The sequence below is a fragment of the Podarcis bocagei genome (genome assembly GCF_964188305.1).
Source record: "Podarcis bocagei genome assembly, chromosome: 15".
Taxonomy (NCBI): Eukaryota; Metazoa; Chordata; class Lepidosauria; order Squamata; family Lacertidae; genus Podarcis; species Podarcis bocagei.
Genome location: NC_138141.1, coordinates 44,033,675 through 44,059,962, shown reverse-complemented (window position 1 = coordinate 44,059,962; position 26,288 = coordinate 44,033,675). Strand labels below are relative to the sequence as shown.

General features: G+C 47.9%; 1 protein-coding gene across 3 annotated transcripts in view; it reads right to left on the bottom strand.

The window, feature by feature from the left end:
• Positions 1–26,288, bottom strand: part of NCOR1 (nuclear receptor corepressor 1) — a 120,110-nt gene that overhangs the window by 4,181 nt on the left and 89,641 nt on the right. For 2 of the 3 annotated variants that reach the window (XM_081171921.1, XM_081171922.1), the window contains exons 33-46: positions 25,471–25,825; positions 24,418–24,627; positions 22,036–22,242; positions 21,172–21,321; positions 19,769–19,942; positions 19,133–19,298; positions 16,427–16,935; positions 14,890–15,021; positions 14,247–14,425; positions 12,020–12,243; positions 10,186–10,323; positions 9,479–9,621; positions 8,810–8,863; positions 7,389–7,610 (exon numbers count right to left, since the gene is read on the bottom strand). In XM_081171921.1, the coding sequence (XP_081028047.1) occupies positions 7,389–7,610; positions 8,810–8,863; positions 9,479–9,621; positions 10,186–10,323; positions 12,020–12,243; positions 14,247–14,425; positions 14,890–15,021; positions 16,427–16,935; positions 19,133–19,298; positions 19,769–19,942; positions 21,172–21,321; positions 22,036–22,242; positions 24,418–24,627; positions 25,471–25,825 (2,863 nt within the window). The remainder of the gene's footprint in view (positions 1–7,388; positions 7,611–8,809; positions 8,864–9,478; positions 9,622–10,185; positions 10,324–12,019; positions 12,244–14,246; positions 14,426–14,889; positions 15,022–16,426; positions 16,936–19,132; positions 19,299–19,768; positions 19,943–21,171; positions 21,322–22,035; positions 22,243–24,417; positions 24,628–25,470; positions 25,826–26,288) is intronic. The other variant, XM_081171923.1, reaches the window with a different exon arrangement.

Sequence of the window (26,288 nt, the reverse complement as noted above, 5' to 3'; positions counted from 1 at the left end):
GCCATCCAACCTCTGCTTAAAGACCTCCAAGGAAGGAGAGCCCACCAGCTCCCGACGGAGATCGTTCCACTGTCAAACAGCTCCTACTGTCAGAAAGTTCTTCCAGATGTTTAGTAGGAATCTCCTTTCTTGTTACTTGGAGCCATTGGTTCAAGTCCTGCCCTCCGGAGTGGAGAAAACAAGCTTGCCCCACCTTCCATGTTACAGCCCTTGAGATATTGGAGAGGGCTATCGTATCTCCTCTCACTCTCCTCTTTTCTATGCTAAACACCCCCAGCTCCTTCAACGTTCCTCATCAGGCTTGGTTTCCAAACCCTTGATTATCCTGGTTGCCGTCCTCTGCGCACCTTCCAGCTTTTCAACGTCCTTCTTAAACTGTGGCGCCCAGAACTGGACACAGGGCTCCAGGTGGGGCCTGACCAAGGCAGAATAGAATGGTCCTATTACTTCCCTTGACCTGGACTCTATACTTCAGTTGATGCAGTCTAGAATAGAATTAGCTTAGGACTTCCGGTCGGTGCCAGCGCTTAATGGCGGTCCTAGCTCCGAGCTCCGGAGAAGGACTGCTTCGCAAGTTCGGGTCTTACCCGCTACGGCAAGCGGGGGACCCCTAAAATCCCAGGCGCTGAAGCCTGAGAACAAGGAGACTCGGTGGGCACCTTCGCGCCCCCCGGTACCGTGAAAGAGCCTTTTTAAAGGCTACGGATCGACATCGGGAGTGAGCGCGGTGCTGAGAGTCGCTACCCAGCCTGCGAAGTGAAGCCGCGTCGCCATAAGCGGAGAGCGCCGATTCCTTCCTGAAAAGAAATTCGGACTGATTCCCCGTGAGTAAGAACTGAAAAATAACCGGGACTTTTTCAATTTTAAAAATTGGGCTAAAAACGGGGGAGATTTAAACAAAGGAAGTCTGCCTCCCCCCGACCGCATGAAAGTGAAAGCAACGGAGCTCTAAACCTGCATCCGTTTAAATCCGTCCTTTGATCAGCTAAACCGGACATTTAAACCTTTGATCTCCCCTCTAGCAAGCAGGGCAGAGGGGAGGCGAATCTGACCATTAACTGCATGACTTATTTGGAGGAAAAAAACCTCTGCTGTCTCATTTGCTTGAAAGTACGAAACGGTCTGCCTTCTTAGTACACTGAACTGACTTTTCCCTGTGAAGTGATACTTTGATACAAAGTTTCCACACTGCCTGACTATTGTATATTATAAGAAGAAACAGTATAAATTGGGCAACTGTGGCAATTTGAAGTTACAAGTATTTAGTAACATTGACTTTGACTGTGTTAAGCTCCCTTTTTCTTACTTTTTGGATTGTCTCCTTTGTTTTGGTACTTGGAAATTTCGCTCTATGGCCATTTTGATTTGCTCCCTCTAGAGGATAAAGTAAAGTTTGGCACGGCTTAAGACAGTGGAATTTTCCAAGGGAGAACAAATCCCGTGGGAATTGACCTTGACATGAGTGGCCCACAAGAAGAGATAGTCACAAGAGCCAAGATTAAGCAACAACAGCAACAACAACAGTTGCAGCTGCAACAGGCAAAGAAAAGAGGCTCAATCTCAGGCGCAACAGCCGGATCAGCAGGAACAACAGGTCAAGACAAAGGAGCAGCCGTTTCTATGGAAGCTGTGACAGAGGCCCTGCTCAAGATAAACCAAACCCTGGAGTCTTTGACAAAACAGACTTCAGAGAACACACAAAAATTAACAGAAATATCAGCAAGATTAAACCAGAATACAGAATCTATAAATAGATTGGTAGAGGAGAACGCCACCACGCGCCAAATTGCCGAGGAGGCCAAAGCCACTGCCGGAGAGACACAGGAGAAGCTAGAGCCGCTTGCCAAGAAGGTCTATGAGCATGATGCAACTTTGGCCTTGTGGGAGTTACAGAGGAAAGAGAGAAATTTAAAATTAAGACTGATTCCGGAGAACGAAAGTGACAGCCTTGTGGAATACTTGACACGGGAGTTTGCGGATTGTTGGGACCTTGAGGAAGACGAATTTAAAATCACGACTGCCTTCAGATTGGGTAAAAAGCAAGATAGAAAGACACCGAGAGACTGTTTGATTACACTCAGATCCAAGGAGGAAAGAGACAAAATATTAGGATTACACTTTGGAAAGGCCCTGCAAATTGGAAATTCAGCTGTACAGATCTTTAAAGATATCCCAAAATACATTTTGGATTTAAGAAACTTTTACAAGGACTTGGTTCTCTTGCTAAAGAAGAACACTATTCGATTTAGGTGGGAGTTCCCACAAGGACTGTCATTTGACTTCAAGGCAAAGAAAGTGAAAATAAAGACAATTCAAGATAAAGATAAATTTTTGGCAAGATACCAGGAGGATTTACAGAAGGGGACTGTGGACGTACTTGCAGAACAGAGGAGAGCACTGGACATCCTGAATCTCTCGTTTGGACAAAAACCACCACCATCAGAAGAAGAGCAACAACTTGGAGCTGTTGGAGGAGCCTTAAGAAAATAACAAGATGGCTCTGCAATTCCTTAGTTGGAATTGTAATGGGCTCAATGGGCCTTTGAAGAGAAGACAAGTATTTCATATATTGAATAAAGAACAATTGGACTTGATATGCTTACAAGAAACTCACATAACCAGAGCCCACAGGAGATTACTTTCAAATAAAAGGCTAGGACAAGAATTTATCTCATCAGACAAAGTTAAGAAGAGAGGAGTTGTAATATATGTGAAGGAGAAATGGGCTCCAAAAATGATATTCAAAGATGAACAAGGGAGATATCTGGCTGTGGAGATACAAGTACAAGGAGAAAAATTCTTAGTTGTTGGAATTTATGCACCAAATGAAGGCAAATCTGACTTCTTTAAGAGACTTCATGAAACCTTGACGGACTATTTGGATTACAATATGATAATTATGGGAGACATGAATGGCGTGGTCTCCACTAATATGGACAAGGCACAAAGACTAACAGTCACTAAAGAAGGGAGACTCCCTAAGACTTTTTTCGAAATGACAGAAAATATGGACTTGATAGACATCTGGAGAACAAGGAACCCTCTGGAGAGAGAGGGAACCTTTTTCTCCCAAGCAATGATGACCTGGACCAGAATTGACCAAATCTGGGTTACTAGTGGACTGGCTCCAAAGATTAAGAAAGTGGAAATCTGCCCAAAAACTTGCTCCGACCATAACGCCGTGAAGATGGAGATGAAACTCACAATAACTGGTCAATTTAGATGGAGAATGAATGACACCCTCTTTCGAGATAAGGAGATTCTCACGAAGGCCCAAAAGACCCTAAAAGACTATTTTGAAATAAATTTGAGGACCGACGTGGAGAAAAGAGTGATCTGGGATGCAAGTAAAGCGGTTATGAGAGGATTTTTGATTCAACAAAATTCAATAAAGAGGAAAAAACAAAATGAGAAAAAAGAGAAGATCTTGGAAATGATAAAGGAAGGAGAGAGGAAATTAAGAACAAAACCAAAGTCTCAGGACATTTTAAGAGAGATCAAGTTATATCAAACTCAATATATGGAATTGATGAACCAAGAGATTGAATGGAAGATAAAGCAAATGAAGCAAAAAACTTTTGAATCAGCAAATAAATGTGGTAAACTTTTGGCATGGCAATTGAAGAAAAGGCAGAAACTAAATACAGTTACAAGCCTAGAGGTGGATGGAAAGAACATATCTAAACCCAATGAAATCAGAAATTGCTTTTTAAGTTATTTCAAAAAACTCTACACTCAAGGCCCGCAAAATGAAGAAGATATAGACAAATTCCTTGGAAGATATGGACTACAAAACATCTCTCAGCAAAGTAAGATGGACTTGAACCAGAGAATCTCAGAACAAGAGATAGAGGCTGCCATTCAGAATATGCAACTGGGTAAATCTCCGGGACCAGATGGACTGACTTCTAGATACTACAAATCGCTGAAGGAATGGTTGATTCAACCATTAAGAGAAGTTTGTAATGAGATCCTAGAAGGAAAAAGGGCACCTGAATCGTGGAAAGAGGCATATATTTCACTCATACCAAAGTCAGAGACTGAAAAGACCCAACTCAAGAACTACCGCCCAATATCATTGCTCAATGTGGATTACAAAATTTTTGCAGACATTTTGGCAAAGAGACTCAAAAGAGTTTTGATGGAGATGATTCATAGGGATCAAGCAGGCTTTCTCCCTAAAAGACACCTGGCAGACAATGTAAGGAATGTTATAGACATTCTGGAAAAGCTAGAGGTGAATATAAACACTAAAGCAGTATTGATTTTTGTGGATGCGGAGAAAGCCTTCGACAATATTTCTTGGAGTTTTATGAAGAAGAACCTTCATAGGATGGGGGTAGGCCGGGGTTTTGAGAATGGTATGGCTGCAATATACTCTGAACAAAAAGCCAAACTGATTGTAAATAATGTTGTGACTGAGGAACTTAAGATAGAAAAAGGAACACGACAGGGGTGCCCGATTTCCCCATTACTCTTTATTTCAGTTCTGGAGGTGTTGCTGAATATGATAAGAAATGACCAGCAGGTTAAAGGTGTGCAGGTCGGAGCTAAACATTACAAGTTAAGAGCGTTCGCAGATGACTTAGTATTGACTTTGCAAGAGCCAAACACTAGCACGAAAAAGGTATTAGAAATAATACAACAGTTTGGCCAGGTAGCTGGATTTAAGTTGAACAAGCTAAAAACCAAAGTTTTAGGGAAAAACCTAACAGATATGGAAAAGGAGAAATTTCAAGAGGAAACAGGTTTGACTGTGGTCAAGAAGGTCAAATATCTAGGGGTTTATCTAACATCCAAGAATCAGAATTTGTATAAGGACAATTATGAAAAATGTTGGTCAGAAATTAAAAAAGATTTAGAAATATGGTCAAATTTGAAACTGTCAATGCTAGGCCGAATTGCAGTAATTAAAATGAATGTATTGCCTAGAATGCTATTTTTGTTTCAGACCTTGCAGATCATTGATAAGATGGAATGTTTTAAGAGGTGGCACAAAGATATTTCGAAATTTGTCTGGCAGGGCAAAAAGCCCCGAATTAAATTTAAAATATTGACAGATGCTAAAGAAAGAGGGGGCTTTGCCCTGCCGGACCTAAAATTGTATTATGAGGCAGCAGCTTTTTGCTGGCTCAAAGAATGGATGCTCCTCGAGAATACAGACATCTTGGATCTGGAAGGTTTCAATAACGCTTTTGGCTGGCATGCATATCTTTGGTATGATAAAGTTAATAGTGTCTTCAAAAATCACATTGTCAGAAAAGCATTGTTTAATGTTTGGATAAGATATAAAGATTTATTGGAAAACAAAACCCCTAGATGGGTGTCACCAGTGGAGGCTAATGCAGTGAAGAAACTTAATATGGAGGTCGGATGGCCGAAGTATTGGGAAATTTTAGAACAGGATGGAGATAAGTTCAAATTACAAAGTCAGGAGAAATTGAAGCATAAAGTGGAAAATTGGTTCCAATATCGTCAAATAATGGAATTTTTTAAACAGGATAGGAAAGTCGGCTTCCAGGTGGAAAAATCAAAATTAGAAACCGAATTGTTAGAACCCAATACTAAGAATTTATCTAGAATGTACAACTTGTTGTTGAAATGGAACACACAGGATGAAACAGTTAAATCGGCTATGATTAAGTGGGCTCAGGATGTTGGACATAACATTATGTCAGCGGACTGGGAATGGTTATGGAACACCGGTATAAAATTTACGGCATGTAATGCCTTAAAGGAAAACATTATGAAAATGGTATACAGGTGGTACATGACCCCAGTCAAGCTGGCAAAAATCTATCATTTGCCCGATAACAAATGTTGGAAGTGTAAAGAGACTGAAGGTACTTTTTATCACCTTTGGTGGACATGCCCGAAGATTAAGGCCTTCTGGGAAATGATCTATAATGAAATGAAAAAGGTGCTTAAATGTACCTTTTCTAAAAAACCAGAGGCCTTCCTCTTGGGCATTGTCGGCCAATTGGTGACAAAGAAAGATAGAGCTTTTTTCATGTATGCCACAACAGCAGCAAGAATACTCATCGCAAAGTATTGGAAGACACAGGACCTACCCACTTTGGAAGAATGGCAGATGAAAGTGATGGACTACATGACATTGGCCGAGATGACAGGCAGAATCCGTGACCAACGAAAAGAGACGGTAGAAGAAGAATGGAGAAAATTTAAAAGTTATCTTAAGGACTACTATAAACTTAATGAATGTTAAAATGTCGTAGTTTCCAGAAACAAAGGGGTACAGGGACATAAGGTCAGAGTGTAAGAGAGGACTAAGATGATAGAGATTGGAAAGTAATAACTGGGAGTTGCTAGTTGAATTATGGACATTGGGATGCAGAGAGGGGGGGTATGGGGAAGTCCTAGAAAGGAGGTTTATGAAAATATGTTTGAAACTATACGTGTATGTTTGTCATTTTTAATGTTTGTCTGTTTTTCTTAAAAATGTTGTAAAACCAATAAAAATTTTATAAAAAAAAAAAAAATAGAATAGAATTAGCTTATTTTTTGCTGCTGCATCACATTATTTAGGGAAGCTTTTAACATTTAATAGACTATTGTATTTTAATATTCTTTTGGAAGCCGCCCAGAGTGGCTGAGGAAACCCAGCCAGATGGGCAGGGTATAAATAATAAATTATTATTATTTACTCGTGTTCAGCTTGTGGTCTACAAAGACCCCTAGATCCTTTTCACGTGCAAGCCAGGTGTCCACATCTTACATTTCTGCAGCTGGTTCTTCCTGCCTAAGGTAAAGGGACCCCTGACCGTTAGGTCCAGTCGTGACCGACTCTGGGGTTGCGGCGCTCATCTCGCTTTATTGGCCGAGGGAGCCAGCGTACAGCTTCCGGGTCATGTGGCCAGCAGGACTAAGCTGCTTCTGGCGAACCAGAGCAGCACACAGAAACACCATTTACCTTCCCGCCAGAGTGGTACCTATTTATCTACTTGCACTTTGACGTGCTTTTGAACTGCTAGGTTGGCAGGAGCAGGGACCGAGCAACGGGAGCTCACTCCGTCGCGGGGATTCGAACTGCACACCTTCTGATCGACAAGTCCTAGGCTCTGTGGTTTAACCCACAGCGCCACCTGTGAAGTCAATTGGAGAGGGCATGTGACATAAATGAATGAGAAGACGAGTCCTGCTGGATCAGGCCAAAGGGGGCCCATTTAGTGCAGACTCCTGTTCTCGCAGTGGCAGATTCCCTTAAGCAGGACCAGGCCCAAGAACAACTCTCCCCTTCTGTGGTTCGCAGCTGCTGGTGCTCAAAGGAAGCATTGCTACCTGTAGCCGTGAAGCCGCAAACTTTGTGCATGAAGGACCTGCCGTGCCCACGCAGCCGCCGCAAGCTCCCCTTCTGCAGCCGCCCTTACCTGGGTTGGGGGAAGGGTTGGCGTCTTCCCTCCGGAGATCGCTGCTGGCTGCCAGGGAGGGGTTGGAGCCCGCAGAGACCAGCCCCATGGGCTGGGCCATGACGATGGCGTGGTCCTCCCCTTTGTCGTCAAAGTTGCCCATCAGGGCCTTGCGGATGATGTCCTCCAGGCCCAGGTTGCTGGCGGGATCGGCAAAGGAATGACCTCGAGCACTGACCGGACCTGGGAGGAGGAAAGAGAGACGGGGAGGGAAGAAGAGGAGGAGGAGGAGGAGGGAGGCGGAGAGAGGAAGAGGCAGTTTTCAAGAGGGGCAGAGAAAGTGGGGAGAGGGAGAAAGAAGATGGTGAGTACAGTTGATGCAATGCTCCAAAGCAGGGGTCAGCAAACTTTTCCAGCAGGGGGCCAGTCCACTGTCCCTCAGACCTCGTGGGGGGCCGGACTATATTTTGGAAAAGAAAAAAAAAGAATGAATTCCTATGCCCCAGAAATAACCCAGAGATGCATTTTAAATAAAAGCACACATTCTAATCATGTGAAAACACCAGGCAGGCCCCACAAATAATCCAGAGATGCATTTTAAATTAAAGGACACATCTTATTCATGTAAAAACACGCTGATTCCTGGACCATCCGTGGGCCGGATTTAGAAGGCGACTGGGCCAGATCCGGCCCACGGACCTTAGGTTGCCTACCCATGCTCCAAAGCTTCAGTTTGCAAACTGTGAAGCAGCTGAAAAACGTACACCATACCAGCGACTGACAGTAGGAGCACTGTTTTGGTTGGGAAATCATTGAGGGTTGCAGCATGCAAGGCTGCTAATGTGTGCAATGAAAACGCAAGAGCAAAGGGATTTACACCGGTGCCGGACTGACAGACATCCCCCCATGAGACCTTGCACGATCACCTCACCAATTCCTCAGGAATTAAAGAGTTCCCCTGTCCCCCGGTGGGATCTACAGACCTAAGAGTGTTTCAGGACCTGTTTCCCGGTTGATGAAATGCAAGTGTCTTAGCAGGGGCTTGGACTCAATGACCTTTGGGAGTCCCAGCACTACAATTCCATGATTGTTGAGCTCACTGATGTGGAAAAGTTGTTGTTTTTTAAAAAGTGAATGTGGCTGCGATATGACAACCACATACAAAGTGACAGCAGCTACTTGTGTAGCTCCCTGCCCTTATTGTGGCAGGATCGTTGCTGCGTCTATTTAAGGTTCTAGACCTCATCGTTTCAATTTCTGAGGTTTCTCCCCACACGCAAACATTTCCTAAAATGCTGTGAAGGCAGCATCCAAACTCTCAGGTTACCACCGGCTCCATTGTGAGAGCAGCTTTGTTGCCCAACAGCAGCTCAAGACTGCGGTAAGGAAGAGAGACCCTCCTCTGTCCCACGACTCACTGGGTGCTTTCAGGGAAGGCTCACCTGAGGTAGTGACGGCGGGCAAGTTAAAGATTTCAGTCCCTGGCTGAGCGGCAGCTGTTGAAAAAGAGAGACACAAAACACACATCCCAGTTAGAATCAGCTCGGGCAAATTCAAACATGTCCTCATCCAAATGAGATTCTCTTCAGTTCCTCTGCCCTGATTTTTTAAAAACCGGGGATAAGGAAGCTTTTTGAACTCAAGGGCTGGGTTTCTTCTGGGACCACAGTGGGAAGGGGGCGGAGCCAGAGGCAAAAGTGGGCGGAGCGACAGTAGTGGCTTTTACCCTATCTCTGCACCAGGAGTGAGTATCAGCCCTACCCCAGCATAGCTGCAGCTGATGGGATTGGTAGTCCAAAATGTCTGGAGGGCACCGGGTTGAGGAGGAGTGGGTGGAATGACCCAGATGCCTCCAAATGCAAAGATGAGGCTGAAGGTCGATTGAATGGAGGAGGTGAGGACAGAACAGCAACTCACGCAGAGAGACAGACAGGGAGTCCCTTGCCCAGGAGAGCGCTTTGGGAGTAATCCTAGCAGCCATTAATGAAGGAATCAATCTATTTCATCAGGGCCAAACGAGGATATCTTGGACTGCACTCGGGAAACACACAGTGGCTGGGGAATGATTTCTGAGAAAAGGAAAAGGCAGGCGAAAGGAGATCCTTCGTTACCCATGTCATTGTCGCCTCCCCCGCAGGAGTTCAGCTTGCGGAAGATCTCTTGCTTCTTCGACATCACCATTGGCGAGGTGCTCTCCAGCTTGGTGAAGAACGAAGGCAGGTAGCTCATGCTCCCCGGAGAACGAGAGTCCGTCCTGCCGAGAATAAAGGGTTGAGAAGGGACGCAGAAAGAAAATGGGCGATACTTTAAAGAGAAAACACCTGCAGGCATACATTTGTTTCTCGCTATCTTGACACTCGCTACGTGAAAATCTGCTTATTTGAACATGGTGAATTAGCACCCAGAACCTTGCTATAGGAATGGTTGATTCAGATATCAGCCTTAAAGTTTGTCTACTTCCTTGCTTGTGTTTTGCTGGTTGATGGCTGCCGTTTCGGGCAGAAACAACAGTGGAAAGGCAGAAGGGAGAAATCACGCATTAGAAATTTCCCCAAAGGAAAGAAGGGAAGTCGCCAGTTTGTTCTGTGAACGCTCGCCTGACGAATGATTTCACAGAGATGGGCTGTGTTCCGATAGCAGGACCTGTACATCCGTTTTAACAGGCTTATTAGAGCTACATTTCTGCCAAACTCTTGCATCCGAAATTTCTATCAGGGCACCTTGGGCTCTGTGTGTGCCTGTCGATCTCAAGACCACAGGCAAGCAACTTAACTGACAGACACGAATGAGAAACTGCTGTGATGCCCGTCTTGTGTACCTCTGTTCCGAAGGCTCGGATCGCTGGGAGAGTAATATGAGGCTGTCTTGCTTCTCGTGAGCAGCCGGGGCCTGGGGGGGCGAGATCGGTTCGTATGACTCGGAGGAAACGTGGCTCCTCTCTGGGGACTTTCCAAGCCTAGAGAGATTGCGGGGCAAGAAACGTACAAAAGCATTTCAAATTATAAACACGCAGATATCCTCTCCTGGTCTCCCTGCCCCAAACTTTCGAGGACGGAGGCTGCCCCAAACTTTCGAGGACGGAGGCTGAGGTTAAACTGTATGAGCCAGTGAGAAGAGAGGCCACTTATATGCAGGGTCTTGTAAAAGGAGAGGGGTCAGACTGAACTCCACCCAAAGGCCTGGCGGAACAGCTCCATCTTGCAGGCCCTGTGGAAAGATGTCAAGTCCCGCAGGGCCCTGGTCTCTTGTGATAAGAGTGTTCCACCAGGCCGGGGCCATGGCCGAAAAGGCCCTGGCTCTGGTCGAGGCCAGTCTAACCTCCTTGAGGCCCGGGACCTCCAAGATGTTATTGTCTGTGGACATACCATATTATTTATTATTATTATATTATTATTATATTTACACTCCAGATTTCTTCCAAAGAGCTCAAGGCGGTGTGCATAGTTCTCCCCCTCTTTATTTTATCCTCACAACAACCCTGTGAGGGTGGTTAGCCTGAGAGTTAACCCAGGGAACTTCCTGAAGGCCGAGTGGGGACCAGAAGCCTCCTCCCTCTCGGGTCTTAAGTCTGACATTCTTGACCATGACACTACCCTGGCTCCCCAATCTAGTCCAGCATCTCGTTCCTTTTAAGGATCTAGCAAATGTTGGGAAACAGTTGAAATTAGCAATACTAAAAGCATTGTTTCATTTTAACAAACTGCTTGGAGGTTGTTGTCTTTTTACAATCAAGCAGTATGTAATTTTTATGTTTTCGCCATTTATCAAATAAATATTAGCAATATTACTTACCATTAGTATGGTTTATTATTATCATTAGTGTGTTATTTACTTTGTATGATTATTACCGTATTTTTCGCTCCATAAGACACACTTTTTTTCTCCTAAAAAGTAAGGGGAAATGTGTGTGTGTCTTATGGAGCGAATGCAGGCGGGAGGCTCTGCTCAGCTCTCTCTTTAAAGAGCCGTGCCGAGCGTGAGTGTGGCTCTTGCTGGCTTTTCCGCGAGAGGCGCTGCTCTGCACCCGCCTTGCTGTAAAGCAAGCATAGCACCTGTCCTGGTGTCTCCTCCTCTTTTACAGCGAGGCGGGAGGAGGGATGTGCAAGCAAAGTAACAGCTGCACAAAGTGGGACAGAAGCCACGTAAGCGGCTCTCGCTTTGCTTGCTTTAAAGCAAGAAAAGCGAGAGCCGCTTACATGCTCTGCGCAGAATATTTTTTTTCTTGCTTTCCCCCTCTAAAAACTAGGTGCGTCTTATGGAGCGAAGAAATACGGCAGGTGTGTCTTATGGAGCGAAAAAATACGGCAGGTGTGTCTTATGGAGCGAAAAATATGGCAGTTATTTTTCTAGGCTGTCCTTCATCCAGTGATCACCAGGTGATACACGACAATGTAAGTCAGGGCATGTTAAACAGAAGAGACCAGTAGTTGGTGTTTAGAACTCCAGCTATCATATGCAGCCTCCACCTCAGTTCTCAGGGCTCTTAGCAAACTGAGGAGCAGCAAAGTCAATGACGAGCCAAGTCAGTGACAAGCTTCAAAGCCAGTTCCGAGCGAGTGGGTGAGAGAGAACGAGCCCCCTTCTCAATGCGGCACAGCCTTCTAACACAAGACCACACAGCAAAAAAGGTGCAAAGTCCCATGAATCGTTACCTTCCCCTGCTTTTCTCCGAGAGGTTTTCGGGGGACACTCGCGACCCGGGGCGCTGGTGGGGCGCAGACTGGATCTGCACCTCAGGGCTGTAGCGGTTTGAGGCCTTCACCCGGTTCGTGGTGGCGATGGAAGTTGGGGCGGAGGTCTGGAATGTGCTAGTGGGAGTCTGTAGGGATGGCTGCGTAGTAGGTTGGTTGCGGGCAAAATCCTGGGTGATGATTTGCTGCGGGGGAAACGGAAAAGACAAAATGAATTATCAGCAAATAATTTTGCAAAACCAAACCAGCACCCAAGGCATGAAGCATGTGTGATTGATTTGCAGACTGCTGTCAAGGGGAGAAACCTTTAATCATTTTTGTTGTGAATTGTGTAAAAGCAGCGTGTTTTAGAAATTACAGTGGTGTCGCAAGACGGAACACTCGCTAGACAAAAGAGTTTTCCGTTTTGGAGGTGCTTCGCAAAACAAATCTCCTATGGGCTTGCTTCACAAGACGACAATGTCTTGCGAGTTCCTGCTGGTTTTTTTTGCCCCCCCCCCCTTTTCTAAGCCGCTTATCAGCTGATCCGATAAGCCGCTAAAAGTCGCTAATAGCGCTAATCCGTCAATGGGCTTGCTTCGCAAGACAAAAAAACCGCTAGACGAAGAGAATCACAGAATGGATTCTTTTCGTCTTGCGAGGCACCACTGTACAAGATTAAGGATGCCCAAAATTTTTTCTGCAAAATAAAGCAACTAGCCAGTGTAGACTCAATGTTTATTTGGCTTTGGGGATAAGGAATTTTGCAGAGAATCCCATTTTTTAATTATTATTATTATTATTATTATTATTATTATTATTATTATTATTATAGTCTCACCTCCAAAAACACTTCAACAGGTTTGCAAAAGATTATATGATCAAGAGTGCTGGTAGTGGCGCATGCCTACCCTTCTCAATTACACCCCACAAACCAACTCAGTTCTTGCCCTGATGATGACCAGCAGTTGCTTAGGAAACTGCCTTGATGATCCACCGAGCTCGGCATTCGTCCTGGGAGAAGCTCTCCAGCATTTCGGGAAGGCTGGCTTTCCAAGTCCTACCCAGAGGTGCTGGGGATCAAACCTGGAACCCTCTGCAAGCAAAGTGTGTGCTCCAGCCCTTCCCGTGAAACTAAACCAAGCTTCCAGTCCTCATGGGTCTCAATAGAAAGCTGATTTAAAGCAGGAAGCCGCCTTATACTGAGTCAGACCAGTGGGCCCATTTAGCTAAGTATTCCCAGTACTGACTGGCAGCAGCTCTCCAGTGAGGGTTTCAGGCAGCAGTTTTCTCCAGCCCCTACCTAGAGATGGGGAGGACTGGAACTGGGACGTTCTGCAATCAAAGCAGGGGCTCTACCAGTGAACTACAGCCTCCAGCTCACTATTCCACCCTTGTCTCCATCAAACTATATAACGTCGAGTGAAGAATTCTCTCTGTGCTGCAGATAACCTAAGCGGGGTGCCAGTTTGCTAGTGGGCCAAGTTCAAGGTGCTGCTATTAGTCGCTAAAGCCCTTTGCAACTGGGGACCAGTTTCCCTACAAGATGACATCTACACCCACTCAACCGCTTTGATCAGCAGGTCAAGACTACATAATACCCATTCTGCAATTGTAAGAAATCAGTATTTTAGCATGGCAGCGCCTACACTTTGGAACTCCCTGCCTACTGAAATTATGCAGGTGCCATCACTATACCCTTCCTGCTGAATATTTTTTGCTTAGACAAGCCTATCCAGATGATTTGAAAGCTGGAGTGCATTTTAATTTTAGTCAGTTGTTACTTTTTGAAAGTCTTGAATTACGACTGTTAGTTTTTCTTATGGGTCATTTTTGTTTTATCCTTTATTGTACACCTCTTTGAAGGTTTGTTTGTTTGTTTGTTTTTTCAATCAAGTGCCGTACAGATTTGATGAACTGGAACTAGAAATGGACCGTATTAGACAATACAAGTATAAAGGCAACCATGCGAGTTCCTATAAGCAGCGGTGAGAATCGGGGGGTAAACCTCAAATCAGGCACCCCCAAACTCAGCCCCCCAGCTGTTTTGGGGCTGCAGTTCCCATCATCCCTGACCACTGGTCCTGTTAGCTAGGGGTGATGGGAGTTGTAGTCCCAAAACATCTGGAGGGCCAAGTTTGGAGATGCCTGCCTCAGATGAAAGCATCAGGGAAGTTTCCAAAAGAGGTGCTCAAGTATGCAAACCTACACAGATGTGATCGGCCAGGGTGATCAGGCGGTGTGTTCGTGGCACGGGCCCCATCCCTTCCCCCTGCGCAGGTGGCGGAGGTGGTTGCTGCTGTTGCTGCTGCTGTTGCTGTGGCGATGGAGAATCTTGCTGCTGCCTGTAGGAGTGGATGGACCCCTCATACTGACGGCTGCAGTCTCCTAGTTAGAAAAGAAGAAGAGATTCACAACGCAATAAGGTGGGGAGCCTGTGGTCCTCTATAGGGCTTCTCGGCCTCCACATCCCATCAGCCCTGACTTAGGTAACCGGGAGAGGAACTCATTTGCACTCAGAAAAGATCACTCCTAAAATCAGCAGAACGTCCCAATGGCGCTCGGTGGGACTTGATGAGAAACGCTTCAGCTACAGGGTTGCAAGTTTCTCTTTCTGCACTGCAAAAAGAGATACGCAACTCTTAATTGCGAATTACTTGCAAGCTTGTTCCGCCTAGACACATGTACGCATTTTGGCCTGCGACTCTATTCAATTTTAAGATTCGTCATTTGTTGTTTGTGACCTACGACTCTGAATAAATGAATAAAAAAAAAGTCTGCACCCAATTCGCCCTCCCTGCGCGAAGATGCAAGTCAAGAGGCTGCCCCAATCCGGCGCAGTGAGAACTTACGTTCTGCCTGGCTCATTTTGGGGGCTTCCTGTTGATAAGGCAGCATCTTTTCCTGGGGAGGGACCGGCGAGTTTGCGGGGCTGATCACCTCGATGGCGTCTCGGGGGGGCTCGTAGCGGTGGGAGGAGGAAACTACATGGATCGAGGAAGAGAGAGAGACAGAGGTCATTCGTAAGGCCCAACCCTGACCTGCCTCTGGTAGTGTTAGGTCTGCTGGTGTAGAAGTGTGATTCACGCTTTGGATGAGAAATGGCTGACTTTGTTTCCCAGGAAAACCCGTATAAATAGGGGTGCAGGTGGGTATCCTGCCTTTGGGGGAGACACTATAGGCCCCTTCCCCATTTTAAATATTTTAGAGAGGAGTCCTGTTTTCTGTCTGAGTTTTAGGTTATGTGTGCAGGTGTTTCGTCTGTTGTTGACAGAGAGAAGAGTTGAGCACCCACTTGTTTTAATTCTGTGAAATGGGTATTTTGTGGTGCTTTAGACCGTTCCTTAGATTTCCATAGGTGTCCTCAGCCCCCCAACCCCCAAAACAGCTTGGGGATCCCCGATTAACCTTTTCATCCATCCGTGTTTGAAAGCCTTTCTTCTCAAAGGGGTTTACAAAGTACATTTTGCTGAACCCCTTTCAGGACAGTTTCGTTTAACATCTGATGGGAGGGTGTTTCCACAAGACGGGCGCCACTACCAAGAAGGCCCTATGCCTAGTTCCTTGTAATCTCGCTTCTGACAGCGAGGGAACCACCAGAAGGCCCTTGGAGCTGGGTCTCAGTGTCTGGGATGAGCGATGGGGGTGGAGACGCTCCTTCAGGGATACTGGGCTGAGGCCGTTTAGAGCTTTAAAGGTCAGCACCGACACTCTGAATTGTGCTTGGAAACGTGCTGGGAGCCAACATAATTCCTTTAGGACCAGTTATATGGCCCTGGTGGCTGCTCCCAGTCACCAGGCTAGCAGCTGCGTTCTGGATTAGTTGTAGTTTCCAAGCCACCTTCAAAGGTAGCCCCAAGTAGAGCGCGCATTGGAGTAGTCGAAGAGGGGAACTGCTACCCTGAATAATACTTTGTAAAGAGGAGGGGGAGTTGGGGATGGGTTTGAGGGCCATAAAAGTTTGAGAACCACTTGTCCCGGCTAAAAAGTGGCTGCTGTTTCTTTAATGCTAAAAGAACTAAGTCAGCATAAGTCAGCGGCCTACAATGACTCCTGCAACCTTTCACCAAATTGTACCTGTATATACAGAGTGGTCAATGTTAGTGTTTGGTGTGGGCTGGTTGGTTGGATGGTAGAAAGCTGGTTGCGTTTGGTGTGTGTAAAAGCTGTTGGTTGTGGTTGGAAAAGAAGACTTTTTAAGAATAAAAGCAGCAATACTCTGCAAGAATACTCTTTCTCAAAGACACTTTTGTGCCAACTAAGGTCTGAGCACTAGGCAAAGGAGGTCAGAACCTTTTCTTTTTCAAACACTGATACTACTGCCCTGCACCTAAATGGGCCAAACCTATAGCCAGGCTAAGGAGGCCAAAGGAAACTCAGAGGACGTACGGCTGCTGGAGGAATCTGAGCTCTGGGAGCCGCGATCGCGGGCGTCCTTGTCGGAGGCGATCTGTCGTGTGATGATCACGTCGATGAAGTTGGCCGCCGTGATGGTGGTCTTGCCACGCGTCCGAAGCTCCTCCTCATACTTGGATATGGAAGGCGGGCCCTTGTCCTTCCCGGCGTCCGAGTAGATGGACGAGGAAGGCTGGGATTTCCCCGAGGAGGAGTAGCTCGACGAGGACGAGGGGTACAGGCCCGGGGGCCCCCTCTTCTCTGCCTCCATCGCCTTCTGCTCCATCTGCTGCTGCTGCTGTTGCTCGCTCACGACCGATCTGCGCCCCGGGTTCTCCTCGATGCGGCCCCCGTCGTGCTTGCCGCCCTCTTTGGACTTGGCCACCTCCATCTGGGGAGCGGAAGCGGCAGCATCCACGAGAGCGGCCAGAGCGTCAGCGGCCGTGTTGTAGCGGGAGGTGGGCAAGGCCTGGGTGATGGTGGGAGTGCCAGGGGGGATCTGCCTGTTGGTCGGAACAAAAAGAGGGTGGTAACACCTTAGGACATTTTTAAAATTTTTGAATGTTGATGACATTGAATTGAATTCAAGGGGCCCTAGCAACAAGGTAAAAAGTATAAGGGGATTAACAAATGGACAAACTAATAGATCATGAATTTGCTGAACTAAATTCAAAAGGGATACAAAAACGGGAGATGTGAGGAAGTCAGGAAAATAAGTTAATTTAAAGTGGAAAGATTAAGAAAGAGAGAATTTTGTTTTTCTTTTATATGTGTTTTTTTTCTTCTTTTTGTGCTTAATGTCTGTAATTTTGTCTTTTGTATTTTTGTGCTTTTGTATTTTTCTATTTGTCATGTATGTGTCTTTTGTGCTCTCGAAACTTTTTTATTGATAAAATCTAATAAAATATTATAAAAATAAATAAAAAACACTTTAGGACATTTTGAGTTATACGGCAAGGGGGGTGCTATCGTCAGCTGTTGGCACAGACCCATAGGGCTGCGTCCAGCTAAGTTCCACCAACTTAAAGGTAAAGGTAAAGGGACCCCTGACCATTAGGTCCAGTCGTGACTGACTCTGGGGTTGCGGTGCTCATCTCGCTTTATTGGCCGAGGGAGCCGGCGTACAGCTTCCGGGCCGTGTGGCCAGCAGGACTAAGCCGCTTCTGGAGAACCAGAGCAGCGCACGGAAACGCCGCAGGGATTCAAACCGCCGACCTTCTGATCAGCAAGTCCTAGGCTCTGTGGTTTAACCCACAGCGCCACCCGCATCCCTCTCCACCAACTTAGCCGTATGCATTTGTAGTGGTCATGTAGGATTGCTATGAGGAATTATGAAAAATGAAGCAAGCCATTGTGTCAGCGGGGAAAGCATCGCTTTGACTGGGTTTGAGTCATTGACATGATTTCTGATCAATCCCACAAGCCTCTGCATCTCTGTCCCTTTTTCTCTATGCCTGACAGTCATGTACAGACCAGTTGCTTCACCAGGCACCCTGGGTACATAAAAATAAAGAGATAGCTTTGAAGGAGGTAGCTTTGATGTAGCTTTTGTTAATCTTTAGGTAGATCTTAGGGCCAGGAACAGAGTTCACATGGAGGTGGTAAAATGCCTGTCTTTCCTTTTATGACCTCCGGGGTTTGCTAAATGCATTCCTCCTTGGTTCCTGTTTGCTTAGCCTCAACATGTATGCATGCTCAAATAGGAAATAGATCTTTGTAGTTAAGAGGCTTCCTCTGATCTGACTTTGTCCCCACGTGGGGATTTCTTGAAATGCTCAGAGGAAATCTGATTGGTTCTTACAAATGCTGTGTTAAAGTTCTTTTGTGAATAAAAACGGCCTGGGCCAGGGAGTGGCAAGCGCACTTTCTCCCAAAGGTCTTGCTGGTGAAGCCTCGTGTCTTTTGTGTTAATCAGGGTCCAGTCCTTCCTTTGCCTTCAGAAAGCAACATCCATTCATTACAGCGGGCTGACTCTGAGCCCAACTACTGCTGGGTGCAACTCACTGAGTTGGAAGGGACCCTAGAGGCCATCCAATCTGACCCCCTGCTTCAGTAAAGGTAAGTCTTGCAACTCCCTGCCCCCCTCGAGAGATTCTTCCTCTCCAGCCTCTGCTTCAAAGATCTCCTGCGGAGGAGAGTCTGCTGGGTGTTCCACGGCTGAAAAGCTCTTCCCGTCAGAAATCTTTTCCTAACATTTCAATAGAATCTTATCCCCTCCAATTCTGAGGGACAGGGAACAGGTTCTCTCAGTCTTCCTCCTGGCAGCCCTTTGAAAGATTTGAAAGGCGGCTGGTCTTCTCCTGCAGCCATTCCTTACAATAACGCCGTCTCCAAGCTCTATCAGCCATAAGGAATTAACAAACTTTTTTACAAGCATTGAGCAACTTGGGCTTTGAGGACAGCTGTATCCCTTTAAGACAGTGTTTCCCAAACTTCAGTCTCTAGCTGCTTTTGGACTACAATTCCCATCATCCCTGACCACTGGTGCTGCTAGCTAGGGATGATGGGAGTTGTAGTCCCAAAACAGCTGGAGACCCAACTTTGGGGAACTGCTTTAAGAGAAGACTGAGTGCATCCCTGTTTGCACAGAGCAACCGTCCTGCCTCAGGAGTGCCTGATGCAACTTTGCTTAAACCACGGGTAGTGTCAGTCACGGGCAAACAGGATCCCGGCTGCACAAAAGAATTAAAACGAACGTACATGATGCGCAGCTGTGCGGAGGGGTCCAGTGGGGTGATGACACTCGTCCCGTTTGAGCCCTGGAAGATGCTCGGCCGCTGCTGCATGACGTTCTCCTGGCTGCGGACTGACGGGGATGGCGAGCGGACGTAGCCGTGGCTTCCTGGCCTTCCTGGCTGCTCAGCACCTGAAGAATATAATAAATATTAGGAATGAAGCAACGTCCCACCCGGCAGTAGAGGAAAAGAACCAGGAGGTTTGAAGAGTCTGAGTCTGAGTCACTGCTTCTAGAGCCACATCCACACTGTACTTTGAAGCACTGCGGTACCACTTTTGTGGCTTCTCCCAAAGGATTCTGGGAGCTGTACAGTGGTACCTTGGTTCCCAAACGTCGAAAACCCAGAAGTGTGTGTTCCGGTTTCCAAACCTTTTTCGGAAGCCCGATGTCTAATGTGACTGCCGGTTATTGTTTCCGGGGCGCCTGTACCAATCAGAAGCCCTAGCTAAAGCTTTCTTTAAACCACCTGCCTCGTAGTGACAGAGGAACTCCCTCCCACTAGAAAATTAAAGATTACACACACACAAATTTGCTTTAGGCTCTGAGGTATCAAAAAGGAGGGGGCAGCAGCAGCTGGAGAAGTCATTCTGGGCACTCACCTGGGCGCAGGTAGAGCTCGCTGGGAACGGCTGCTATCCGCTCCCTCTCTCTCTCTCGCTCCCTTTCACGCTCACGCTCCCTCTCACGCTCCCGTTCCCGCTCCTTTTCCCTCTCGCGCTCCCTCTCCCTCTCAGCGTTGGCTGCGGCAGAGGCTGCCAGATGCGAAGGGTGCCCTGGTGAGGAGGAAAAAGAAAAAATGTGGGTTTTGAGGGGTGGGTGGGGAAACAAGACAAGAGGGTCCGTTTGCGTAACAAGGCCAGGCGACACAACGCAGCCCGCAGGGGTTTCGCTGCCGTCATGGCTCCCCACAAGGAATCCTGGGAATTGTAGTTTGGAGAGGGTGTCAGAGTCCGCAAGAAATTCTTAAGTCCTCCTGACATCTAGGGTTCCCCTTGCCCCTCATGTTCCTACTGCTAGAAAAAAGCCTAACAGGGCGGGGGGGGGGGGGAAGGGATGCCATCTGATAAAAGCTGGCAGAAGTCAGTGGAAAGAGCATGTGGATTTATCTAGAAAAGACACTCCTGGTTTGAAGCTCCCCTAAGAATGCCAAAAGCAGCGAGAGACCCTAAGGGCCAACTCATCCAGCCCCCTGCAATGCAGGAACCTCAGAGGGATTTTTGTCAGACTCTCTGCAGTGGGAGAGAGTTAAAAGCTGTGCCGCCAATAATCCTGTTAATATAAACCGCTTTGAGGCTTGCTTTAGGCCTTTTAGAAAACAACAAAGCAGCATATACATTTTATGAAATAAGCAAATGCAGTGGAACCTCGTTTTTCGAGCATCTCGGAAGCCAAACGATTCGGAACCCAAACGCCAAAAACCCGGAAGTAATTGCTTCCGTTTTCGAACGTGCCTCAGAAGTCGAATGGCTTCCGAGGTGTGTTTTTCACTTTTCCCCCATTGGCTCTGCAGCCGGCCCATTGACCCTCGGTTTTGGAAGTCGAACGGTCTTCTGGAACGGATTACGTTCGAAAACCGAGGTTCCGCTGTAATAGTAAATAGTTACGTGACATGCTAAAAAAAGCCCCAAACCTTGTATGTTAAGTGTAATCGCACCATTAGCTTCACAGCTGGTTGGTGGCCCTTAAGGCAGTGTGGGAAGAGGATGGATGGCCTGGAAGCATCCACCAAAGCAGGGAGGGGGGCACTGGCACAGAAGACATCAAAGGCGGGTGCTGCCGCTAGGTTTTGCATACCCCCCCAAAAAAAGATTGAGAATCTGACTGATGACGCTGGGTGTGGCAACAGCTTGCCTGGAACTCTGGGGTGGTGGTAGTGGCCAAAGGGCGACAGAGGCCATGGGTTGCCTTCCCCACCAGGGCAGAAGGGTTGGCGGCCCACTGTTGTTTTGGGGGAGGGGGGGTGCCCCCTGCTCTCCCCACCTAGTGGGGAGGCAGCTCTCACCTGGAGACATGGAAGGAGGGTTGTAAGGCCTGGTGGGGAACGCTAGCTGAGTCCCAGGGATGTAGGTGATCCTGTCCATCGGGGGGGTGCTGGGCCCTCCGGGGTGGGGCACCAAGATGGTGGGTGCCATGGTGTTCAGGTCAATGATCCCTAATTAAAAAGGGGGGAGACATAATGGAGATATGCACAAGATCACTCAGGCCAGCAGTCTTCGAGCCGTTTTCGACCAGGGGACCCACCTTTAACCCAAATATGCATTTTGGGGACCCATTTGTTAATTTTCAAAAAGCATTTATTTGTAGGATGGGGCTGCCGCTGCTGCGTCAATCAGGCCGTGACCCATCAGTTGAAGAACAAGGACTCTGACCACATAAATACTACCGATACCATGTTAAACAGTCATGGCTCCCCCCGCAAAGAATTCTGGGAGCCATGGTTTATTAAGGGTACCAAGAGTTGCTAGGAGATCCCGATTCCCCCCTCGCAGAGCTACAATTCCCAGAGTTCCCTGTGGGGAGGGGCTGGCCGTTAAACCACTCCCACTCTCGCCCCTGACGTCACACAGAACCCAAGGTGTAGGGCAGGTGGGTGTGGCTTGCCCCAAACAGCCTCACAGAGGTCAAATGGCGAGGCGGATTTGGCCCAAAGGCTGAAGTCTCCCAACCACCCTGCTTTAAAACCTCTGTTTTTAAAGAATGGGTGCACCGAACCCATTTACCACCACATCTCCACTGATACCGGACCCCTCAACCTGCTTAAAAACAAACAAACAAGCCTTATGTTCTAAACCTGGGAAGGCTGGGAAAGGGGCGAGGCGTGCGAGAGGTTGCCACCGGTTATCCTCCCCGGAGGAAGCAGACTCACCTCTGGCTCCCGCGTAGGGGAGGGCCAAGGTCTGCTCCCGGGGAGAGAGCCCCCTGGTCAGGTCAGGCCGCAGGTTGACTTGCATCTGCTGGGAGGTGATGTAGTCATTGAGAATGGTCTGCCGCGTGTTCTCCATGGCATAGAGCTGGTACTGGCTCGGGTAGCCTGGGGTGGGCGAAAGTTGTCTCTGGAACATGTAGGCAGTGGCTGGGCAGGCAGAGAAGGGAGAAAGGGATCGTTTTAAAAAAGGGAAGGTCTGAGTCTGCATTGCAGGGCCCCGCAGGTTCAGATCCCAACGCGGGCCGGTTGCCATTGACCAGCCTTGCCTGCCTCCCAGGGTTGTTGTGAAGATAATAATTAGATGGGGGAGCTGGGCCGGGGGGCAGAGGGAACCATCTGCACCACTTTCTGGAGGAAAAAGGCAGGATCTGCCCATCCACAGCACTGAGCTGCCAGCTTCAAATATGAGAAATGGACGCGTAATAAATTGCTGCCAGGGAACACCACAGTGAAGGTAAGGTAAAGGTAAAGGGACCCCTGACCATTAGGTCCAGTCGTGACCGACTCTGGGGTTGCGGCGCTCATCTCGCTTTATTGGCCGAGGGAGCCGGCATTTGTCCGCAGACAGCTTCCGGGTCATGTGGCCAGCATGACTAAGCCGCTTCTGGCAAACCAGAGCAGCGCACGGAAACGCCGTTTACCTTCCTGCCAGAGTGGTACCTATTTATCTACTTGCACTCTGATGTGCTTTCGAACTGCTAGGTGGACAGGAGCAGGGACCGAGCAACGGGAGCTCACCCCCGCAAGGGGATTCGAACCGCCGACCTTCTGATCGACCTTCTGAGCGGTTTAACCCACAGCGCCACCCACGTCCGTACAGTGAAGGTAGGATGCCGCAATGAACAATAAAACAAAACAGGAACAGTGTCTCCGGGATAAGTCAACTGTTTCAAGGACGAATCTTCATCAGCGAATAAATTCCAAATGAATTGTCCATTCAGGTACATATAATGATTATAGACCAGAGCTCACTAACTGTGTATCTGAAGAAGTGTGCATGCACACGAAAGCTTATACCAGAGCAAACTTAGTTGGTCTATAAGGTGTTACGGGAAAATTTTTTATTTTTATTTCGACTGCAGCAGACCAACATGGCTACTTACCTGAATCTAACACTGTTCTGTTCTGTTCCTGTTTTGTTTGCTGTTCATTGCTGCATTCTACACCTTGGAGCATCACTGCAATGTTGGACATTATCTATTGAAAGACATCCTAACTTCGTCGTGGGGTTCCCTGGCAGCAATTCATTACGCTTACCATTTCTTGTTTATGGACTTATACATACATTATTTGTGAATGCTTAAGATTTGTAAATTCTGGATTATGATCTAACTAATTATATTATTAGCCATGTGTTGCGGTTGGATTTGAGCAGATTTTTCTGTATTGCAACACAGGGGGTTTGTCTCTGTTACAGCTTCAAATATGAATCACCTGGTGTCACTCGATGTCAGGTGACTGTGACCTGACTCACTTGTCAAAAGGGGTTGGGGAGGGTGGGCCGGATTGGGACCTGGCCTTTGACCTGAAAGGAAAGCTCTTGAACCATTGCCTTAAAGGCCAAGCAGATGCAAGAGATGGATGTGAAATTTGGGGTGAACCAATGCAAAAATCCTGAGAATCCATGTGGATCCATGCTTTGTAATCACGTTTTTGCGTCATTGCGGCCCCACGCAACAGTGGGTGCGTCATTTGTTTGGTGCAGGCTGTAGCCATGGACATGCTATGTGATCTGATGGTGAATTTGGGGTGACCCAATGCAAAAATCCTGAGGCTCCATGGGCTTTTACCTCCCCCTTCCAAGGCAGCCTCCTGTATCTCTAACGTCCCTTATCTCCCTCCCGATCGCTTACCAATCAGCTGCTTTCTTTCAACACTCCCTTCCCTCTTGTTTGCCTTAGTGTCTTTTCCTTAGCTGGAGCAGTTTTTTGCTCCTCCTTTTCTTCTAATTTCTCTCCTCATTGCTTTAGTCTTTCTGTCTCCTCTCCTTGCAAGTTCGCTGTCTTTACCTCCCCCCTCCCAGGCAGCCACCTTTATTGCTAGCATCCCTTATCTCCCTCCCCGATCGCTTGCCGATCAGGGGCTTTGTTTAAACACCCATTTCCATCATTTTATTTTTTTTTTAAAAAAGCACAATCTGCTTTTTGCCCCTGGGCAATTCAGCTCCAGGGACCACGCATTTGCTCCAAAAGACGCAGAGACATTTCCCCTTACTTTTTAGGAAGAAAAAAGTGTGTCTTATGGAGCGAAAAATACGGTAGATTGATATAATGAAGACAGAAAAAGGAAATCAATAAGTAGCTCAAAAAGGACCGGACGTACTGGGATCCAGCGCCCTGTGGAACTGCATGGCTGGGTCCAAGTGTGATGGGAGGTGGCTCCTGTAGACCTCCGGAGTAGCCCCTCGGTGGTGGGGGTCGAAGGGGCTGTGAGATACGACGGGATCCACCCCGGGGACGGGGGATTTCGCCGGGATGCTCTCCCTCTGCGTTGGCGTCAGGGTGGACTTCCTCTCGTGGTTGGAGGACTTCCCTGAAGAGGGGCCAGGTGCAAATGAAAAGCCAGAGTTAGGAACAGTGCCAAGAATGAAATATTTCAAAATGTAGGTGTTTTGGACCCAAGGAACACATGTGCGAGCGCTTTCCACAGAGTCGGATCTGACTTAAGTGTTCTCTACACTGACTGGCAGCTGCAGCTCTTCCCCTAAAAATAAAGTGAGATCCCAGTCTTCACAGTTCCGAATGAAGGGCTGGCTTAAATAGGAGCACCAGATCAGATCACTGGGCCATTCAGCTCAGGACTGCCCACACTGACCAGCAGCAAAGGCTCGCCCTGCTGAGGAATGAACCTGGGACCTTCAGCATGAAGAACAGATGCTCTACCACGAGCAGTAGCCATTGGCCACCAAGTTGGATGACTTTATAAGAGGAGGAGATAAATTCATGGTGGGGAATTGTCAAGGACCGGTTGGATGCAGAAGAACGGTGGGAAGGCACATAAACTGGTGGAGGGGGAGTGGTCCCTGTTGCTGCAGCTGCTCCAGAGAGCAGAAACCTGGGAATAGCTGCCTAAACCAGGCATAGGCAAACTTGACCCTCTAAATGTTTTGGGACTACAATTCCCATCATCCCTGACCGCTGGGCTTGTTAGCTAGGGATGATGGGAGTTGTAGTCCCAAAGCACCTGGAGGGCCGAGTGTGCCCTAGATTGGTGGGCTCCAGTACCCAGACCTGCAGAAGCAGCTGTGCTAACTTTGACTATTGGCCGGCACGTTCCTTTGGCTGGAGAGTGCCCTAATGGTCAGTTGCTCCCCCCGATCCCCGGCTGCAGTTTAGGCTTCAAATCCCACCAGCCCTCGGGCCGAGGGAAACTCACCTTCCGACACCCTGTTCATCATGGGGGAACTCCTGGACATGCTCTGGTAGCTCACGGGCGTCCTCCTGGCGTTGGCGTCCTCGTAGATCCCGGGGCTCACTTGCGACTTGGGGGCCTCATGGAGGGTCGAGCGGAGGACCGAGGTCCCGGAGCTGACCACCGTGTGGCGCTGGCGGACCTCCCCGGAGGACTTGGCCTCCTCGTACTTCCCTCGCTCCGCCGCCTTCACGGTCTCCGTCACCAGCTCCAGCGGAGGCATCCCGCGAGGGAGTTTGCTCGGGCCGGTGATCAAGGACTTGACGTTGTGCTTGATGGCCGACTGGCCGGAGCCGCTCTCGTATTTGATGGGCGTCCCCTAGAAGAGGGAAGAGGACGGGGGGCCACAGCGTCAGCTAGGCCTCGGTGGGTCCACAGCTATGGGAAGTCACCTCAGAAACCCCACAGACGCACACGTTTCCCCCCACCTTAATTCTTTTCCATACAAGTCTTTTAAAAGGTAAAGGGACCCCTGACCATTAGGTCCAGTCGTGACCAACTCTGGGGTTGCAGCGCTCATCTCGGTTTATTGGCCGAGGGAGCCGGCGTACAGCTTCCGGGTCATGTGGCTAGCATGACTAAGCCGCTTCTGGCGAATCAGAGCAGCGCATGGAAACGCCGTTTACCTTCCTGCCGGAGCGGTACCTATTTATCTACTTGCACTTTGACGTGCTTTTGAACTGCTAGGTTGGCAGGAGCAGGGACCGAGAAATGGGCGCTCACCCCGTCATGGGGATTCAAACCGCCGACCTTCTGATCGGCAAGTCCTAGGCTCTGTGGTT